This window comes from Durio zibethinus, chromosome 12 (genome assembly GCF_047325235.1).
Source record: "Durio zibethinus cultivar Kanyao isolate XHJ-2024 chromosome 12, ASM4732523v1, whole genome shotgun sequence".
Lineage (NCBI taxonomy): Eukaryota > Viridiplantae > Streptophyta > Magnoliopsida > Malvales > Malvaceae > Durio > Durio zibethinus.
Genome location: NC_143173.1, coordinates 14815819 through 14833561, shown reverse-complemented (window position 1 = coordinate 14833561; position 17743 = coordinate 14815819). Strand labels below are relative to the sequence as shown.

Here is a 17743-nt window from a genome sequence, read left to right as displayed (position 1 = left end):
ATAGGCCACAAAAGTTGGGTGTGAGTGAAGGGCAGATATATAGAGGGTCGGTATACATGTGGGAATTTGAAAGGACACTTGGACGGTAGATATGGAATCAAATGTAGGTATCACTTATTTCACGGAAGTGAATCTCGGGAGTATAGTGACCTTAGCCACGTGATTCTTCGTAATCTTCAGATGAAACTCGTTCGGTGGGCCCAAGTTTTATCCACTGAAAATGATAGTATACGATTAACGATCCTATAATCTCAGAAATATGATGAACTGTCAATTGATTATTGGTTGATGAATGACTTTTTAACCAATAACAAAATGCCACGTCTTGCTGACATTGGGAGATACCACACCATAAGTTAATCAATCGTTAAATTTTTGTTTTGCTACGATGGAACTCTCAGTGGGCCCTACTTTTGATTAATCAATGAATTAATTATTGTTTTTATATTTGACGGGCAAAGAAAATAAATTTTAAATTTGGGACCACAACAATTTCATTCTTGTCACCCTTTGTTTTTTGTTTTATTTTAAATTTATGGAGAAGAAAAAAGTGTCAAAACAAAGAAACTGACATTTGAAATGGTTAAACCAATGAGACAATGAAACTTCTTTTTTATTTAATTTTCGCAATGATTATTTTTGACTAGTTTGAGTGTGCTGATAATCTTTGACTACAAGTACTTAAATTGGTATTTTTTATTTAATTTTAATTTTTTTTATTGTAAAAAGTTTTTAAATTTTGTTCAGATATATTTTTTCACATAAATTCAAATAAATTTATTTAAATTGGATCCGGTAACTTTATAAAAATTTATCTTCTCAAAATCTTTTATCAAAATCTTTTAGCAAATTTGAATTTAGACAATCAAACATGCATTTAGTGAAAGCAATGACTGTCAATATTTGCTTTTATTTTTTTAGATATTAATATCCAAATTCATTTACTATTCATGATATTTAAATTTATTTAAATATAATATTATTATTTAAATAAATTCGAATCAATTTAAACAAACAAATATTATTTATTTAAATATTGAATATATTAAAATATTCTATTACTTAATTCTTTTGTTAAAATATAAGATAAACAAACATTATATTTGAAATTCAAGTTTATTTTTAATTAATAACAAAGACAGATTATTTGTTAAAGTTAGATATAAAATCTTACGGTTGACAAATTTAGATATTCATCATTATATATTAAAATTTAAATAAATTTAAATATTAAATATTAAGAAGATACTATTTATATCTTATATGAATCCATTATAAATAATAAATCTGTTATCAAAATCCATCAATTAATTTTTTATAATTATTTGAATCTAACATAAATGAATAACATAATAACACATATCTAGTTATTTACTATTATAATCATCCCTACGTCATTGGTATTTTAATCTTTACATGTATATTTGGCAAATATAAGTAACCCTTTTAAATGAGTGTTTATTATATATATGTAAATGATTACATGTTAATATATCAGGAAAATAAATTTTGACTAATTTAATTACATTAACTCAAAATTAAAAACTAACCTGGATTTTTTGGAAAAAAAAAAGAAAGATACTTCCAACCACGTAATTCATAGACTCGACATATTAATAATCCATAGGTAATAACATACTTATCATATAAACATGTGACTTCACTTTTTAATAATAATCATCTTTATCATATGATAATTTTTTATTTTTTTATTTTTTTGTCAAGATGAAAACAAAATTAACATCATCATCATCATATATATATATATATATATATGTGTTTTTTTTTCCTTTTTTTATTAGATACATATAATTATGGGTATCAAATTAACCTTTACTAAGCACCGTATCTCCAATAATCAAGGGAATTAAAAGCAAAGAAGAAAAAGAACAAAACACAAAATTGAATCCAATCTTGCTAATTTGATATTCCATGCTTTTCTAGACAAGTACTTGATTCCTATGTATTTCTTTTTCTTTTTTTTTTTTGGTTATTTCCTTTGATCTTCCATACTATTAGGGTTTGATTCTTTGATATCATTTTCACAACTTCACATGATCATGGCATATGGCCTTTTTTGGCATATTTGAACCGTTTTGGAAAAGCCTTGATATAATAACTCACTTTACAATTGAATTTTATAAATTAAGCAAATATATATATATATATATGATCTAGCAAATTTGATTCATATCATTCTGATAAACTTTACATGATCATATATAGAACATGATATTTATGAAAAGTATCAAATTAGGGTTTTGTTAATGAGCTCATTAAGGGCATTGGTTGGGATATTATTGATAAGAGTATGTAAATAGGTAATTTGATATTTTTTGATGCATTGGATAAAATATAATATTACTTTTAAAAGTATTTTATTATTTTTAAATTATAATTTTTTTTAATAAAAAATCATCGGTTAGCAAAATCCTTCAAATAATTAAACCCAATATTGTTAGACAAACATTTATCAAAGGAGAAGGATATGATATGATTGTGGCTCGAACTTTTTTTTGGTGAATATTAACACGAAAAAAGAAAAAGGGAAAGGGAAGAAACTTTATATATTTCCCATATGGTTATTTCAAATCAAGAATTTATAAGAGAACATATGTATAAATACCCACAATTATAGAAATGTTATGCTAAAAATATCAATTTAAAGCTATGGAACTTTTGTAACACAAAAACAGTTATGTGAAGATTTTTGGGTATTAATGCAAAGAATGATATCAAATTCTTTAGTTTGTTGAGTGCATGCCTGTCGTAATAGTTTTGTGTCCACCCGACGAATTTGAAAACGAAATAAAAAAAAAACTTATCATATGAATGTATGTGACTTCACTTTTTAATAATAATCATTTTATCCTATGATAATTTTTAATTTTTTTATGAAAACAAAATTAACATCATCATCATCGTCATCATATATGTATATAGAGTTTTTTCCCTTTTTATTAGATACATGTAATTATGGGTATCAAATTAACCTTTACTAAGCACCATACCTCCAATAATCAAGGGAATTAAAGCAAAGAAGAAAAAGAATAAAACACAAAATTGAATCCAATCTTGCTAATTTGACATTCCATGCTTTTCTTTTCTAGACAATTACTTGATTCCTATGTATTTCTTTTTTTTTTTTTTTTTGTTATTGCCTTTGATTTTCCATAATATTAGGGTTTGATTCTTTGATATCATTTTCACAACTTCACATGATCATGGCATATGGCCTTTTTGGCATATTTGAACCGTTTTGGAAAAGCCTTGATATAATAACTCACTTTACAATTGAATTTTATAAATTAAGCAAATATATATATATATGATCTATCAAATTTGATTCATATCATTCTGACAAACTTTACATGATCATATATAGAACATGACATTTATGAAAACTATCAAATTAGGGTTTTGTTAATGAGTTTATTATGGGCATTGGTTAGGATATTATTGATAAGAGTATGTAAATAGGTAATTTGATAGTTTTTGATACATTGAATGAAATATAATATTACTTTTAGAAGTATTCTCTTATTTTTAAATTATGATTTTTTTGTATAAAAAAATATCGATTAGCAAAATCCTTCAAATAAGTGAACTCAATATTGCTAGACAAACATTCACCGAGGGAGAAGGATATGATACGATTGTGGCTCGAACTTCTTTTTGGTGAACATTAACACCAAAAAAAAAAAAGAAAAAGGAAAGGGAAGAAACTTTATATATTTCCAATATGGTTATTTCAAATCAAGAATTTATAAGGGAACATATGTATAAATACCCACAATTATAGTTGGATTTGAAATGTTATGCTAAAAATATCAAATTCAATTTAAAGCTCTGCAACTTTTGTAACACAAAAACAGTTATGTGAAGATTTTTGTGTATTAATGCAAAGAATGGTATCAAATTCTTTAGTTTGTTGAGTGCATGCCTTGACAAGATTCAACATTAACGTTATCTTTTTGTTATGGTGGCTAAGTGGTTTAACATAATAATCCATTGTATTTGTTAGGTAAAGATTCCATTATTTCTTCACCAACAAGGGAATAAGAGATTCCCTTTCCCTTGCCTTAAACAGGCTGCTGGTTTTTCAGTTTCCATAAATTTATAGAATACTTTTCATCTCAAGGAAGAAACCTTCAATGCTTTTTCTGCAAATCTTAATCCACTGTGTGTGGTGCATAACTGTTGAGTTTTAAACTTAAGTTTTAACATTGATTTTATCTGTAGGTTGGGCCCTGGGGTTTGTCCAAAGGCTTGGAATGCATTTTCAGCAATTAAGGTGGGTCTGGCATCTCGAGGTCTTTTCCTTGGGATCAGAAGGCTGAGCTACTAGAAAGAATAAACACTCATTAACCTCAAATGAGTCATGCTTTTTCATTTCAAGCAGACCCAACAACGTTAAAGACGCGATAAAAATTATATAAAAAAAAAAAAAACAAAAGCGATTCGATTTAAAATTTTAATAAAATTTATAAAAGAAGACCTTAGGAGCATAGGGCCGTCCATAGGATCCAATAAATTAGCGATTACTTGGGGTTTTCAAGGACCCCCAGTGAAAGTCAAATCATTTCATTTAAGAGGTTCCTCAGAGTAGCAATGAGTATGTCACTTTTTTTTTTTCTAAGTCAGACATTATCGATATAGACAAACAAAAACAATCTGGCACTTTTCTCTTGTTTCAAATACATGTGCTGGAAGATGACTTTTCAAGGCAGCTCCTTTTTCTAATCATCTGCCTAGATAAACATGTCTTATTATATATTTTGTGGATTGAAAGAAAATCATTTCTAGCATTTGGTATGCTATAATGCCCTTCCTTTTGAGTTATGGCTTTTGATTATCTATCTGCTTTCTTTTTGTTGTGCATGTGAATGCTTTTGATGGGAAAAATGATTATGGATCCCACAAAATAATTATCTTATGCAAGGAAGAGATCAAAGGAAATATTAAGGTAAATGGAGAGAGAGTAACCAAATTGCTTGAATTACTGTCATTAACATGACTAATTAAGTTCCTGGTATTTGGCTCTATTTGGCATATATTATTTTTATCTTTTTAGGTAATATTGTGTTAGATGCAGTTAAGCATTTAGGGTAAGTAACTAAATTACGTATTATCATATATACCATTAGCTCAGTGATGAATATGATTTTAAAATTAAAATATTTGAATTTAAATTTTAATTTTCATCCAAAAAATTAAGAAAAAAAATTGCGTATTAGAAGAATTCAATCATTCTAGTTCCTTACATTGACACAACTCAAAGGTGAGTGATGCATCTTCATTCTAGTCCCTTAAATTAACACAACTGATCAAAGGTGAGTGATGCATCTTCATCATCTAGTTCATTTTTTAATAATGCCATTGCTTCCAATTTTTTCTTCCAATAGAGCTTTTGTGGAGCAAGAGGGAGGCTATTATCTGCACCAAATATTAATTTGCATTGCCTCGGTTCCATTACTTTAGATGCCTATTGAAAAGGCGTGTGGTTCAAACTGCTCCAGTTACAAACGAATACGCGCGCGACACCCCCAACTGGTCCTTGATCATGCTATGAGTAACAACTCTTCTGTTTGTTACATGTCAGGTTGCTATAGTTGATGTGAAGCTGCTTGCATGTGCTCTTGTATATTATAATTAGAGATGATAACGGGTTAGGTTGGTACGAATATTTTTTATCTTGAATTCATCTCAATTCTATATAATAAATATTTTAATTCAATCTGATTTGATATTAAAATATTATTTTTTATATTTAATTTGTATATGCATAAAATTATAATTTATTAAATTTGATCTAAAATTAACAAAATATTAATTTTAAATATAAATATAAAATTAAATAAAAAATAAAAAATTTATATATATCCTGATTTAATTTCAATTTTTTAAAATTTAATCTTATTTGATCTGAGATTTGATTTTTAAAAAGAAAGAATCGATATTATAAAATTAGATTAAACTGAAATCCAATGAATTGAGATTGGATTACCAACCCTAATTATAATGTCCATTCAAAAACTTAATTTTCCCCTTCACAGGATTTCCTTTGACCAATAGTAAAGAAGATTCCCTTCTAAATTATATGGAGTAACTTTTCAACTCCTAGTAGAATAAATGTTAGCAATTTTTTTTTGACTCGGGCAAAGTTTGGCCAACTTCAAACATATCCTACAAAGGGTACTTAGGAATCTATAGACATGACAGGTATGAAATTTTACTTTTAAGTATATATATATATATATATATATATATATGATAGTTTAAAATATAATATGATAATATGAGATAAATATAATATAAAAATAAAATATAAATATAATATAATTTAAAATTATAATAATAATTATATATATTTAATAAAATAAAAATTTTATATTTTATAATTTTATATTAATATAAATTATAATACATAATTTTTATATAAAATATAATATAAATATACAAAATTTAATATTTTATATAATATAAATTTACAAATCGTTAGGTTTATCTTCAAGTCAATTTCTTTAACCGGTAGAAGATGGTAGAAGATTTTTAGATTCTGCCGGATGCATATTTTTCAAGCCGATCTAAGTATAAGTAGACTTATTTACCATGGATTTAAGGAATTCATAACAAGTTGATTCAAATTCAAACAAAAAAAAGAAAAATATATATTTTTATCAGTTGAGCCAATCATTCATTGTTACTTCAAGCCAATTCCATCTTTATCTAACTAGTTCAATAATTTAGAAAAACCTACCCAAGACAATGAAAATTGATGCAGATTTAGACTTGGCTTTATGTTTGTAAGTCTGTAGTTTCTTCGAATTCCAAACACTGGCTGTTGAGTGTCGGATTTGACTAAAGAAAGTAAGATCAAAAGACACAGTTGCTTGAAAAAAAAAAAAAAAACTTGAAACAGCAAAGAGACTCTGAGTCCTGATTCATAAGCATGCATGCTCCATAAACTGATTCAGACGGCTTTGCCTCTAATCGAGCAAAACTTTTGCTTCACTAACTTCCTGGCAGGATTTCTGGGGTCATTCCAGATGATGGTTCAAAGGGATTAATTCTCAATGAAATTTCAACCCCTTTATTCCTTGAAAAACAAAAATGAAGCTGATAACTATTCATGATTCCCCTCACTTTGATTTGTAATTGCTGGATTATCACAATTTATCATATTAGTTATTATTATTATTTTTTGTCTAAGACTCTTGACGTTTAGTAGCTATTTTAGATTTTGATAAATCGAACATAATCAAATCTTATAAGAGAAATAAATTCTCCTTACATCTAATTTTTTTATTCACAATATTCGAAATTAAAATTTCATTTAAAAAAAATTGAACTCTTTAAACACCTAAACTAATAAGCAATGGCAAATTAATTACTTTAATTATTCACATTTGTAATTATTCTTCGTATATATATATATATATATAAATATAGTCACACTTCCAAGTATTTATCACACCAGTGCTATGAGTCAATCAATGACCTAACTTCAAATGTCTGAACAGTAGGCTACAGCAGGTATGGCTTAACCTTGTCTTCTCCATTGCACCAGCAACTTTGATTTCCATAGTTTTTTTTTATTTTTTATTTTTTATTTCCATAGTTTCTGCCAGAAAAATGTGAAAATGATACTTCACCAACTCTTCATGACTGCACCGAAAAAAAAAAAAGGCCTGATAGGTCAAAACCAAATCATGCAAAGAATACTGCATGCTTGTCATCTCAATTTTGCATATCATAGCCAAAAACCAAAATCTTGATTGCAATCCAAAAATTTGGATTGATTGGTTTCCTTCTCATAAAATTCTTTACAAAACCTAACTTTATAATACTGTCACAGCTCGCACACATGCACACTCACACATATTTGAGATTCAAATATACAATTATTAGGCTAAAGTTTCAAACCCGTGACAAAACATTTTAGGACTGATAATAGTAATGCTAATTAATAAGGTTTTCAAACAAAGTTTTCCTTGTCATAATCAAATGTAAATGTGTTGCTAGAAGAAAACATAGGATACCTTAATAAAAACAGATTTTAAGGTTGAATTGCTATATCCAACTGAATTCTAGCTTGAATTAACTTGTAAAATAATTCAGAAAAACCTGTAATAAAAACAACAAAGAATAATGAGAATAAGACTTGTTTACTTGTAAGTCTATGTTTCTGTCAATCATTTGTTTGAATTCCACCCCACATGTGCTAACAGTTGACCTTTTGGTTTGTTTTTGATGACCATCAATTAGGGGTAAATCCACTTTTTATAAAAAAAATGTTTATGAATGCTTTTCAATATTGAAATTAAAAAAATTTGAATGAAAAAATTTTTGGCCATCTCCTAAAATTTTTTCGATAATTTTAAATATTGAAAAATATGAAAATTTAATAATAAAATATTATTTTTATTAACAAAATTAACTAATTTATCAAAAAATTTATAAATTTATTATAAATAAATAAATAAAAACTTGAATCTGTCACTATGGTAAATTATGAACCTTGTTGGTTCTTCCTAGATTTAAAGTAAACCCAAAGTTTAAAGGTTCTCCCTTTTGAATGAATCAAGAAATTTAGGCAAAAAAAGAAAAACTTGCTTGAAGGAGCCAGCTTCAAGTCTTGAATCTTATATGGAGTATAAATAAAGATTTATCAATTTTTTTTTTAATTTGAAACTATAATATTTGAATTTGAATAACAAAAATTAAAAATATAGTGTTATTAATAAATTATGTGATTGTTGATTTTCTTTTTAAAAAAAATTAATTTGAACTCAATTCTTTAAATAAAATATATTGTTTTAAACCATTTAGCCAAAATTTAAGTGTAAAATTTTAAAAATTGAAATTAATAAAAAAATATGAATTATTTTACCTTGTTAAAAAAAAAAAAAGTGCTCATTAACTAACAACAATAAGGGTGAGTTTAGTAATTTTATCGAAACAATTTTAATAGCACACATGGTTCATTTCTTTTTGGTAAAAATGTAGCAAAATCTAATTAAATCCAATAAATTCCTCAATTTGAAATATCTACAACTTGATTATCTAAATATACAAAAATATAGAATTCAAATTTTTTTTCTTGACTGCAAAATTGTTTTTTTTTTTTTGATTTAATATCTAAATTATTGAGCTAGATTTGTTCAAAGACAATTTTATTCTCACCATAAGTAACTTGCAAAGTATAATGTATTTATGCCTTTAGCTTATCCTAAAAGGATAAAATAAAAAATTGAACTTTGATATCAAGAAATACCCAAAGACCAAATCTTAGAATTTTTTAAAGTTCTAACCTTAAGATGTCTTGTTGAAGATTTTGAATCCTTAGTAATTAATTTTTATTATATTCCAAGTGTTATGCCCCATGACTAAAAAAAGAAAAACAGATAATGCATTAAAAATCTTCAAAATTTGATTTTAGCCATCACAAAATTTTCATTAAAAGCATTATTATTATTATTATTATTATTTGCAATCATAAACCAATTTTACATGTCATATATATTTTTTTATTTATTTGAATGAAAAAATTGGGCTCAAATAAAATTTTTTCTCTTTTTTTAAAATTACCCACTTTTCCAAAACCTAAAATTTTTAAATTAGAATTTTTAATTTAAAATTTTAAAGTGTTCTTAAATAATCCTGTTTAAGAGTCAAATTATCCATCAAAACTCTAAGATCCTTCCAAATTTTGAAAAAATTTGAACAACAAATTAAATTTTATTTAATGAATTTAAACATAATTTTTAGTCTCGTTTAAATTTTAAACAAAATTTTGAGAAAAAAATTTAAAACTCAAGTTTTATCTAAATTTATATATATACATTTTTTATTTTTATATATATGTAAATTATATAAAAATTAATTCATATATATATAAATTAAACATAAAAATTATATATATTTTAATAAACTTATTTTTATTTTTAATATATATAAATTAAATATAATTTTATTAAATTAAATTTAAGTATATATTTTTAAATTTTTTATTATATAAATTAAATTTAACGAATAAATTTAAAATTTATTTTTTAATTTGAATCAAACTTAAAATAAATTTGAGATTCAAAATTTTAAATCGAATTAAACTTGATTAAATATATAAATTATTAATATTGAACACAGAGTCGAGCTTATTTTCTTTTTCTTTTTTAACCAGCTCTTTAGTTTGTGGAGAAAAATTATCAAAATGGGCAGATGTTGAAAGATTCACATGCCTTCACATACTCACTTTTCTCTCTCTCTCTCTCAGTCAAATAAATAAAGAAAGCAAAATTATTGAAAAAGACTGCTACCACCCTTCTTCACCTCTCCTTTCATTCCCCGTCTTTTCATTTTTATCATTTTCCCTCCCTCTCTCTCTTCAGCTTCACTCTTTCCATGGCTTCTTTTTCTTCCTTTACCTTCCATGTGAGTCCCAAATCTCTCTTATCTCTCTTTCTAATTTAAGATTTTTCTGTTTTTCTTTACTGATTTTAAAACACTTTTGTTTTTTTTTTTTCCCTAAGTTACCCATATAGATTTACAGATTGGGTTTTCCATTTTTTGTTTCAGTTTAATTAATTTGCCTTGTATTGAGCTCTTTTTTTTTTTTTAAATTTTAATAAGATGGGATTTTGATTTCTCTTTAATTTGTGTATTTGCAGTGACTTTACTTGTTCCTCATGCTTGATCTGACATGGTTTTTGATTTCTTCACATTTTTTGGGTTAGTTCTCTCTTTCCATGTCCACTTGTCGTTTCAAGTAAGGTTTTTTGTTTCCAAGTTGGAATTTTTTTTAATGGTTCCAGGTTTTGCATTAAGATTTATGTCGAGGGGTTGAAAGTAGGCATGGTGAAAACGGTGAAGCTGGTGAAAAGTTAGGGTTTTAATTAGATTTTTGGACTTGGGTTATATTTGTTTGATTAGTTTATTGTGATATTTGTAATGGTGGCAGTATGGTGAATCAGTAGTAGGGTTTTGTTGGAGCTTTGTGTTTGTTTTGCGATTTTACTAAAGGTGATATTTTGAAGTGGGTATGGTGGGCAAAGAGGATGCTCCCATTAACCCTAGGGCTCCATCATGCCAGCTTTCTGGTTCTAGGAAAATGTTTTGGCGTTCAGCTTCATGGTCCTCTTCCCGAACGAGTGGCCAAATTCGTGAAACTGAGGAAGAAGATCTAGGTGAAGATCCTAATGGTAATGATGGTACCAATATTGGACAAACCCGCCGGTTTCCTCCTCCTCCTCCTCCTCCTTTAACCCCGCGCTCGCAACAGAATTGTAAGGCCAGGTCATGTTTGCCGCCTTTGCAGCCATTGTCGATTGCACGGAGGAGTTTGGATGAGTGGCCGATGGCTGGTTCTGATGATCTTGGTGAGTGGCCACAGCCACCTACCCCAAGTGGTAACAAGAGTGGTGAGAGGTTAAAGCTTGATTTATCATCAATTCAGCGGAATAATGATAAGAATGGCAGGCTTCTAAAGAGAGATAAGATTGCTTTCTTTGATAAAGAGTGCTCAAAAGTGGCAGAGCATATATGTTTTGGTGGAGATGCTGTTGCAAGGGACAGAGAAATACTGAAACAAAATGGGATTACTCATGTTTTAAATTGTGTGGGCTTTGTTTGTCCGGAGTATTTCAAGGCTGATTTTGTGTACAGAACTTTATGGTTGCAAGATAGTCCATCAGAGGATATTACTAGTATACTTTATGATGTTTTTGATTACTTTGAGGATGTTAGGGAACAGGGTGGAAGGGTTTTTGTTCATTGCTGCCAGGGGGTATCAAGGTCCACATCATTGGTGATAGCGTATCTTATGTGGAGAGAGGGGCAGAGTTTTGATGATGCCTTTCAGTATGTAAAGGCTGCCAGAGGAATTGCAGATCCGAATATGGGTTTTGCTTGCCAGTTGTTACAGTGCCAAAAGAGGGTACATGCATTCCCTTTGAGCCCCAGTTCCTTATTGAGGATGTATAGAATTGCACCTCACTCACCATATGATCCTTTGCATCTAGTCCCTAAAATGCTGAATGATCCGTCTCCTTCTGTGCTGGATTCTAGAGGTGCATTTATTGTTCATATACCTTATGCAATATATATTTGGATCGGTAAAAACTGTGAATCTATCATGGAAAGGGATGCACGAGGTGCTGTTTGTCAGATTGTTCGCTATGAGAGAGTGCAGGGGCGTATAATTATGATAAAGGAAGGAGAAGAACCGGCTGATTTTTGGGATGCTTTTTCAAACCTTTTACCTTTGATGGATAAATCTAGAAATAAAGTTGAGCTAGGGGAGTCAGCAATCAAGATTTGCCCTGGTGAGAGGACAGTGGATACATATAATGTTGATTTTGAGATTTTCTTGAAGGCTATAAAGGGAGGTTTTGTCCCTCCATTTGCTTCATCAGAGAATGAACATGAAACCCGCCTTCCTGCAAGAGAAAGCAGTTGGAGCATGCTTAGACGTAAGTTTGCCTCTGGTGTAATGAAGGAGTTTGTCTCAGCACCAAAGATATTGCTCTCCAGGTTTTATTCAGATTCCATGATGATAATTCATGCATCATCACCGTCATCAACGTCAACCTCTTCATCTTCGTCTTCCTCACCTCCTTATCTCTCTCCTGATTCTCTAGCTTCTGATTCCAGTACTTGTTCAAAGTACTTCTCTGAATCCTCTTTGGATTCACCCTCAGCTGTTTCCTGTTCTCTTCCAGTTTCTTCAACTTTGTCTAACTTTTCTAACTTGTCTCTAGTTTCATCTCAAACTTCTTCTCAGCCCAAATCTCGTAGCACAGAAATTGTCAGTGTCAACCTCACTTCTCAACCTTTTTCTCACACTGGATATTCACCCCTTAAAAAGGTTTCACTTTCCCTTGCGGAACGTCGAGGCACTTTGTCAAAGTCACTCAAGCTGCCAGGGATGAAGGATAATGTAAGAGTAACAAATGGTCCATCATTTTTTCTTGTCAAGCCAGATGGAGTCAGGATTAATGATAATATTAGCTCATCATGCGAGTCGGATATTGAAATTGTCTTTGATTCCAAACGTGGTGTTGGAAATGGAGGGGATATTTTGACTCAAGGTTCCGATTTGAAGATATCTGCAGGTAGAATAGCTGACTCATATGATAAGGAATGTACTTTTGTTAATAGTTGTTGTGAACCTCAGAGAAATCATTGTGCCCGGGATGGTTTTGTGTCTGCTGTTCTGAGTAGGATGGAGGAAAGCATTCCAGCATGTCATGGTGTAGTTCAACCTTTAGTATGTCGCTGGCCCAGTATAGAGAGGATGACCAAATTTAATAGAAGTGATCTAGATTCAAAATCTGCATTTGCAATTTTTTCTCCTACTACGGCTATAGGCAAAAACAAAGATAGGATTCTATATTTTTGGATAGGAAGGTCTTTTCATCATGTCAAAAGCTTGGTTCAGTTAGATAGCAGCAGTGTGATAGGGAATAGAGAAGAGATTGACTGGAACCAAGTTGGTTATGATGTTCTAACTCAATTGGGTCTGCCAAAGGATACCCCTGTTAAGGTACGGATTAATGCTTGGAGTTTTGGCATTATATTATTTGCTGCTTCTTGTCATTTTTACATGTTTATGTACAGATTTATGTCATATATTTTATGTCATGTTTGCTTCTGATTTAAGATTTTGAATCCTTTGAGAAGATTGAAGCACCAACAATTGTATATCTAATTCATACTTATTTCTATGTTTTTGAACCATTTGTGTGAGGGAAAAGATGAGAATGATGTTTTATAATTATGAAACTGGAAGGCCTTTAAGTTGCACATCAGATTTTTAGGGAATATCATACCTTAATTCTTATCTTTTTAAAATTTTATTTATTTATTGTTTAAAAATAGAAACTACATCTATGTTTGATTTGCTGATAACCTCATACCATAGAAAGAGGGCAGGGAGGGGGTTAGGGTGTGTCAAGGAACTGATTTTTAAAGAGGTACTACTTTGGTTCTATTCCAGTACTTCCATTCTTCTGGTGACTTTAACTAAAGGGCTGGGCTGTCTATTAGATTATCGGTTTAGGCAAGTATTAGACCCATTTCATAGTATGAGGGGAATTGATTTGCTATCAAATTAAAGGATCAAGTTATTCTTATACCACGGTAAGTTTGAGGTGTCCACTTGTCTTTCTCTGGATGCTTTTCTAGAGGTGGAATGCTTATTTACCTCTACGAGAGAAATTTATAAGATTTGTCTGTGAACTCTCTTTTGCAGCACATTCTGTTTGATTTTGTTATGTTCTCTTGCATTCAGCCTGCAGAAGAGATGAAAATAAACTGTAGTGCCTTTTAACTTTCTAATATGTATCTTGGATAATGATTATGAACAGATTGTCATAGAAGATGAAGAACCAACAGAATTTCTTGCTTTGCTGAGGACATTGTAGCTCTACTGCAAATAAGGAGAGATCTGCAAGCCAATAGTTTATAGATCATCTTCCTGTTTCTTCAAATGGCTTATTAGCTCTGGAATTTCAGGCATGAAGTTTATTTTCCATGGCAAAACCAAGGAGGTAGTTAACCTTTTTTCCTGTCATTTCTGACTGGCAGTATGTAATTCCAGGAAAGGTTTATGCTATATCTGGGTGATGTAGTCGGTTTAGTAGCTTTTGTGCAGATTGGTATGGTTATCTTATGCACCACTTTCCGGCCATCTGCATGCATTGCAAGGATTTTAAGACACTCCATATCATATTTCAACTACTCTTAACTTGTTTGCAAATATTCTGCAACATTGTTTTTCTTATGGCTTTATTGGCCACAATTGATCATTAGATGGATAGTTCTGATAGAATATCAAAATATTTCTTTTGAAAAGAACATAGCATGGTATCTTTTCATATGCCACATGTTAATTAAAATTTATTACCACAGGAACTTGTTCTGTTTTCTCTCCCTTCCCATCTTTTTCAGCGTTTACTTGAGAGCTAAACTTTTGCATATCCCTCCCATTGTTAACATGAAAGCATGAATAACACCTATGCGCGCAACTATTTTGATTTGGCTGTGCTAGTCTTTCGCATGTTTCTTTTCTGGATTACTCATTACTTTGGATGTTATTCAGCTGGAAGTTGTCCTTGTAAAGTTCACTTCCAGGTGTCTTGTTAATTAGACTTCAGTTATGGTACATGAAGAGGATACGAGCAAGATGTCAGTCAGAACATGTTGCCTATGGAGCCATGCTTTAGAGATGTTTAAAAATTCACCATGGATGCAAAAGCATGTAATTTTGAACATTGAAAAATTGAGATTCTTGCCCATTATGGCCCAGTGCCTTTTGACCACCATCATTTTCAAGGTTTTGGCTCAATTTAGGATGGTGGTTTTCTTTCTTAGATTTCTGTTTGGACTGAGAAGTTCAGTGAATTTTCAGTTTAGTTTAGTCATTGTACAATGAGCTGAAAATTTTACTTGTATATTTTTCTCATCTTTGTGATATAGCTTGTTTCACAGTGTATGATGTATGCAGGTACTTGCTTTTGGAAAAGACCATTGGACATGTGGCAGTTCACCTGGTTCTACAGCACCATAACACCATCATAACCGATAATCATTTGTTTCGCACACTGTTACTGTATATTCAGTGTTAGTAGAATCAAGTTCTGAAGGCTAGTTCCAGCCAAAATAGATACACCGTAATTTCCCTTCTGTGGGTTACTTTTTTCTTTTTTCCCTAATTCCCATAACTGTTAAATTGAAAACTTTCTGTAGAGACAGGTGCTAACATGAACTTTCAAAGGCAAATGCTGGATTCCAAAGCTGGATAGATTTCTTCCTCGCTTTTGCTTATAGATGATATCATTCTGCCATTTATGAGTTTTATATTTGCCCATCAGTCTGAGGAATTGAACTTGGCTATGTTTGGTCTTGATCCTTTTACAAGATTGCCATAGCCTAATAATTTATTTTTTATTTTACACTCGAGGATTTAAATTCTGATTATTAATTGAAATTAAGTTTATCACTTAATCAATAGATCACACAGCTGTTGGCAAAAATAAGCACATCTTTACGATTTTTTCATAGCCTAAATTCGTTGGTTGTCTAATGTAAAAAGGAAGGAAAACCTAGCGTTTAAATTTTCTACATTGTTGTTTGAAAAAGGTACTATATTTTATAAGGATTTGAACTTGGCTAAGCCGGCAGGCAGGGTTTTCAACAACCCTTTTCATCACATTCAAGCTCAATGGTGAAAATGATGACTCGAGGAAGAAATGCTTCAATAAGGAAGAAAAAAAAAATGCTACAAGTTCAAAGGTACCATATTTTATAAAATAAAAGCATGAACGGTGAGAGGAAATGTGATCGAAAAATGTGTGGCTTGGTAGAATAGTGAACTGCAAGAGCTAAGGGCAGAAACAGAATCCCGCATTTCTAAAAGACAAACAAGTGAACGTCAAGCAACTTCTATAAACAAAATCGCAACTACAAATCAAATTCAAGGAGCATGGAGCCGTATAGTGAACAGAGAGCGAACTATTCTTTCGCCTTTTACTAAAAAATACCGTGTGTTCGTTGCTCTCAGCGGCGTATGCTTTTTTTTGGAGCGCTGTTTCTTATTTTTGGAGGGCTGTTTCTCGTTGAACGGCCTTTCTATTTGAGTCAAAGAATTTTGGTTATTTTTAGAGGGCTGTTTACCAAAGAATTTATCTTGGTCATATTCATTTCTCTATAATCTTTGATTTTTTTCTCTAAACTATTAAGAAACTTTTTTCTCTAAACTATTAAGAAACATAAGCCGCATTTTTTTAATATACTATTATGTTTCTAGTCATGGCTTCCACCGATGTTAACTTGAAACTTAATAATGCAATTTGTTCAACAGGTTAAATGTCAAGGAGGTGCTTACTGCTATTGCAGATGTGATTTAGTAAATGATGGTTTGATTTAGATTTGCAGACAGTAAAATCTTAGTGTAGGAGTAGATGCTTGTTGGTCTATTTTCAAACTTCAAAGTTCATACTTTAGCAGTTCAGACAGACTTGCTTTGAGCCTTTTGTTATGTAATTGGGGAAACTTGTTATCCATCCTTTTCTGGTTTTAGAGTCCTTTGAAGCCAAAACCTATTCACTGAATTCTTCTAGATTTATACTTTCAAAATATTTCATTATTTGCAAAACAGCATTGAAATATCACATTTTAAACATTGAAACCAGCAAGTATCAAACTGAGAAGTGGTCTGGTGTTCTTGCAATTGTGTCTCTCCGATTGATAAAAATAATGGGTTCTGTTGTTAACTTGTTTTGTTTTTGTAAATTAAATTACAAGCATGTGAGTCCACTTGTATAAATCCTCGAACCATTACTTATAACCTCGTTCTTGGGGTCTAAACAATGTTTTGATTTCCTGCTATTGGAGGTAGCAGATCTCTTCAGGGAAAGATGATTGAAAAGTTTGCACATTGGTTGGTTAATTTATCATCTGCTCTTTGAGCAGGTTTCGAATTTCTCTTCCCCAAATCAAAATCAGGAAAAAGAAAATAGAAAAGTTAAAAATATTAGGCTATAGTATAGCTAAGTAATCTAAAAATTATTCCACTTGTCGTAATAGTTCAATGGTTCATGCAGTTGCGTAAAAAGATGTCATCCAATAGCTCTGGAATTCAAATATTAATGCTCGCAATCACTTTCTTATCACAGGCCGTGATCTCATTTAAAAAAAAAAAGAAAAAAGAAATATAGGAGACTTGAAAGTAATGGAAAGAATC

General features: G+C 30.2%; 1 protein-coding gene and 1 non-coding gene across 3 annotated transcripts; both read left to right on the top strand.

Moving 5' to 3' along the window:
* The first annotated feature begins 10239 nt into the window (after positions 1-10239).
* On the top strand, positions 10240-16005 carry LOC111296249 (protein-tyrosine-phosphatase MKP1-like). Of its 2 annotated transcripts, XM_022890447.2 has the most exons (5): positions 10240-10434; positions 10671-10731; positions 10815-13543; positions 14367-14549; positions 15506-16005. In XM_022890447.2, exons 3-4 carry the CDS (start codon positions 11042-11044, stop codon positions 14421-14423), a joined length of 2559 nt encoding a protein of 852 aa, XP_022746182.2. In that variant the 5' UTR covers positions 10240-10434; positions 10671-10731; positions 10815-11041; the 3' UTR covers positions 14424-14549; positions 15506-16005. The 2 variants fall into 2 exon arrangements, with proteins under 2 accessions (XP_022746182.2, XP_089596800.1); XM_089740674.1 differs by having other exon boundaries at positions 10295-10434; positions 10671-13543.
* A 482-nt stretch (positions 16006-16487) lies between these two features.
* On the top strand, positions 16488-16608 carry LOC149515753 (U5 spliceosomal RNA). Its single transcript, XR_016326411.1, has one exon. It is a non-coding gene; the product is annotated as a U5 spliceosomal RNA (small nuclear RNA).
* The last annotated feature ends 1135 nt before the right edge of the window (positions 16609-17743 follow it).

Bases quoted from the DNA above. Each gene is read 5' to 3' on its own strand.
- LOC111296249 (XM_022890447.2), top strand. From the start codon at position 11,042: ATGGTGGGCAAAGAGGATGCTCCCATTAACCCTAGGGCTCCATCATGC. The intron at 13,544-14,366 runs GTACGGATTAAT...GATTATGAACAG, and splicing joins CAAAGGATACCCCTGTTAAG to ATTGTCATAGAAGATGAAGA.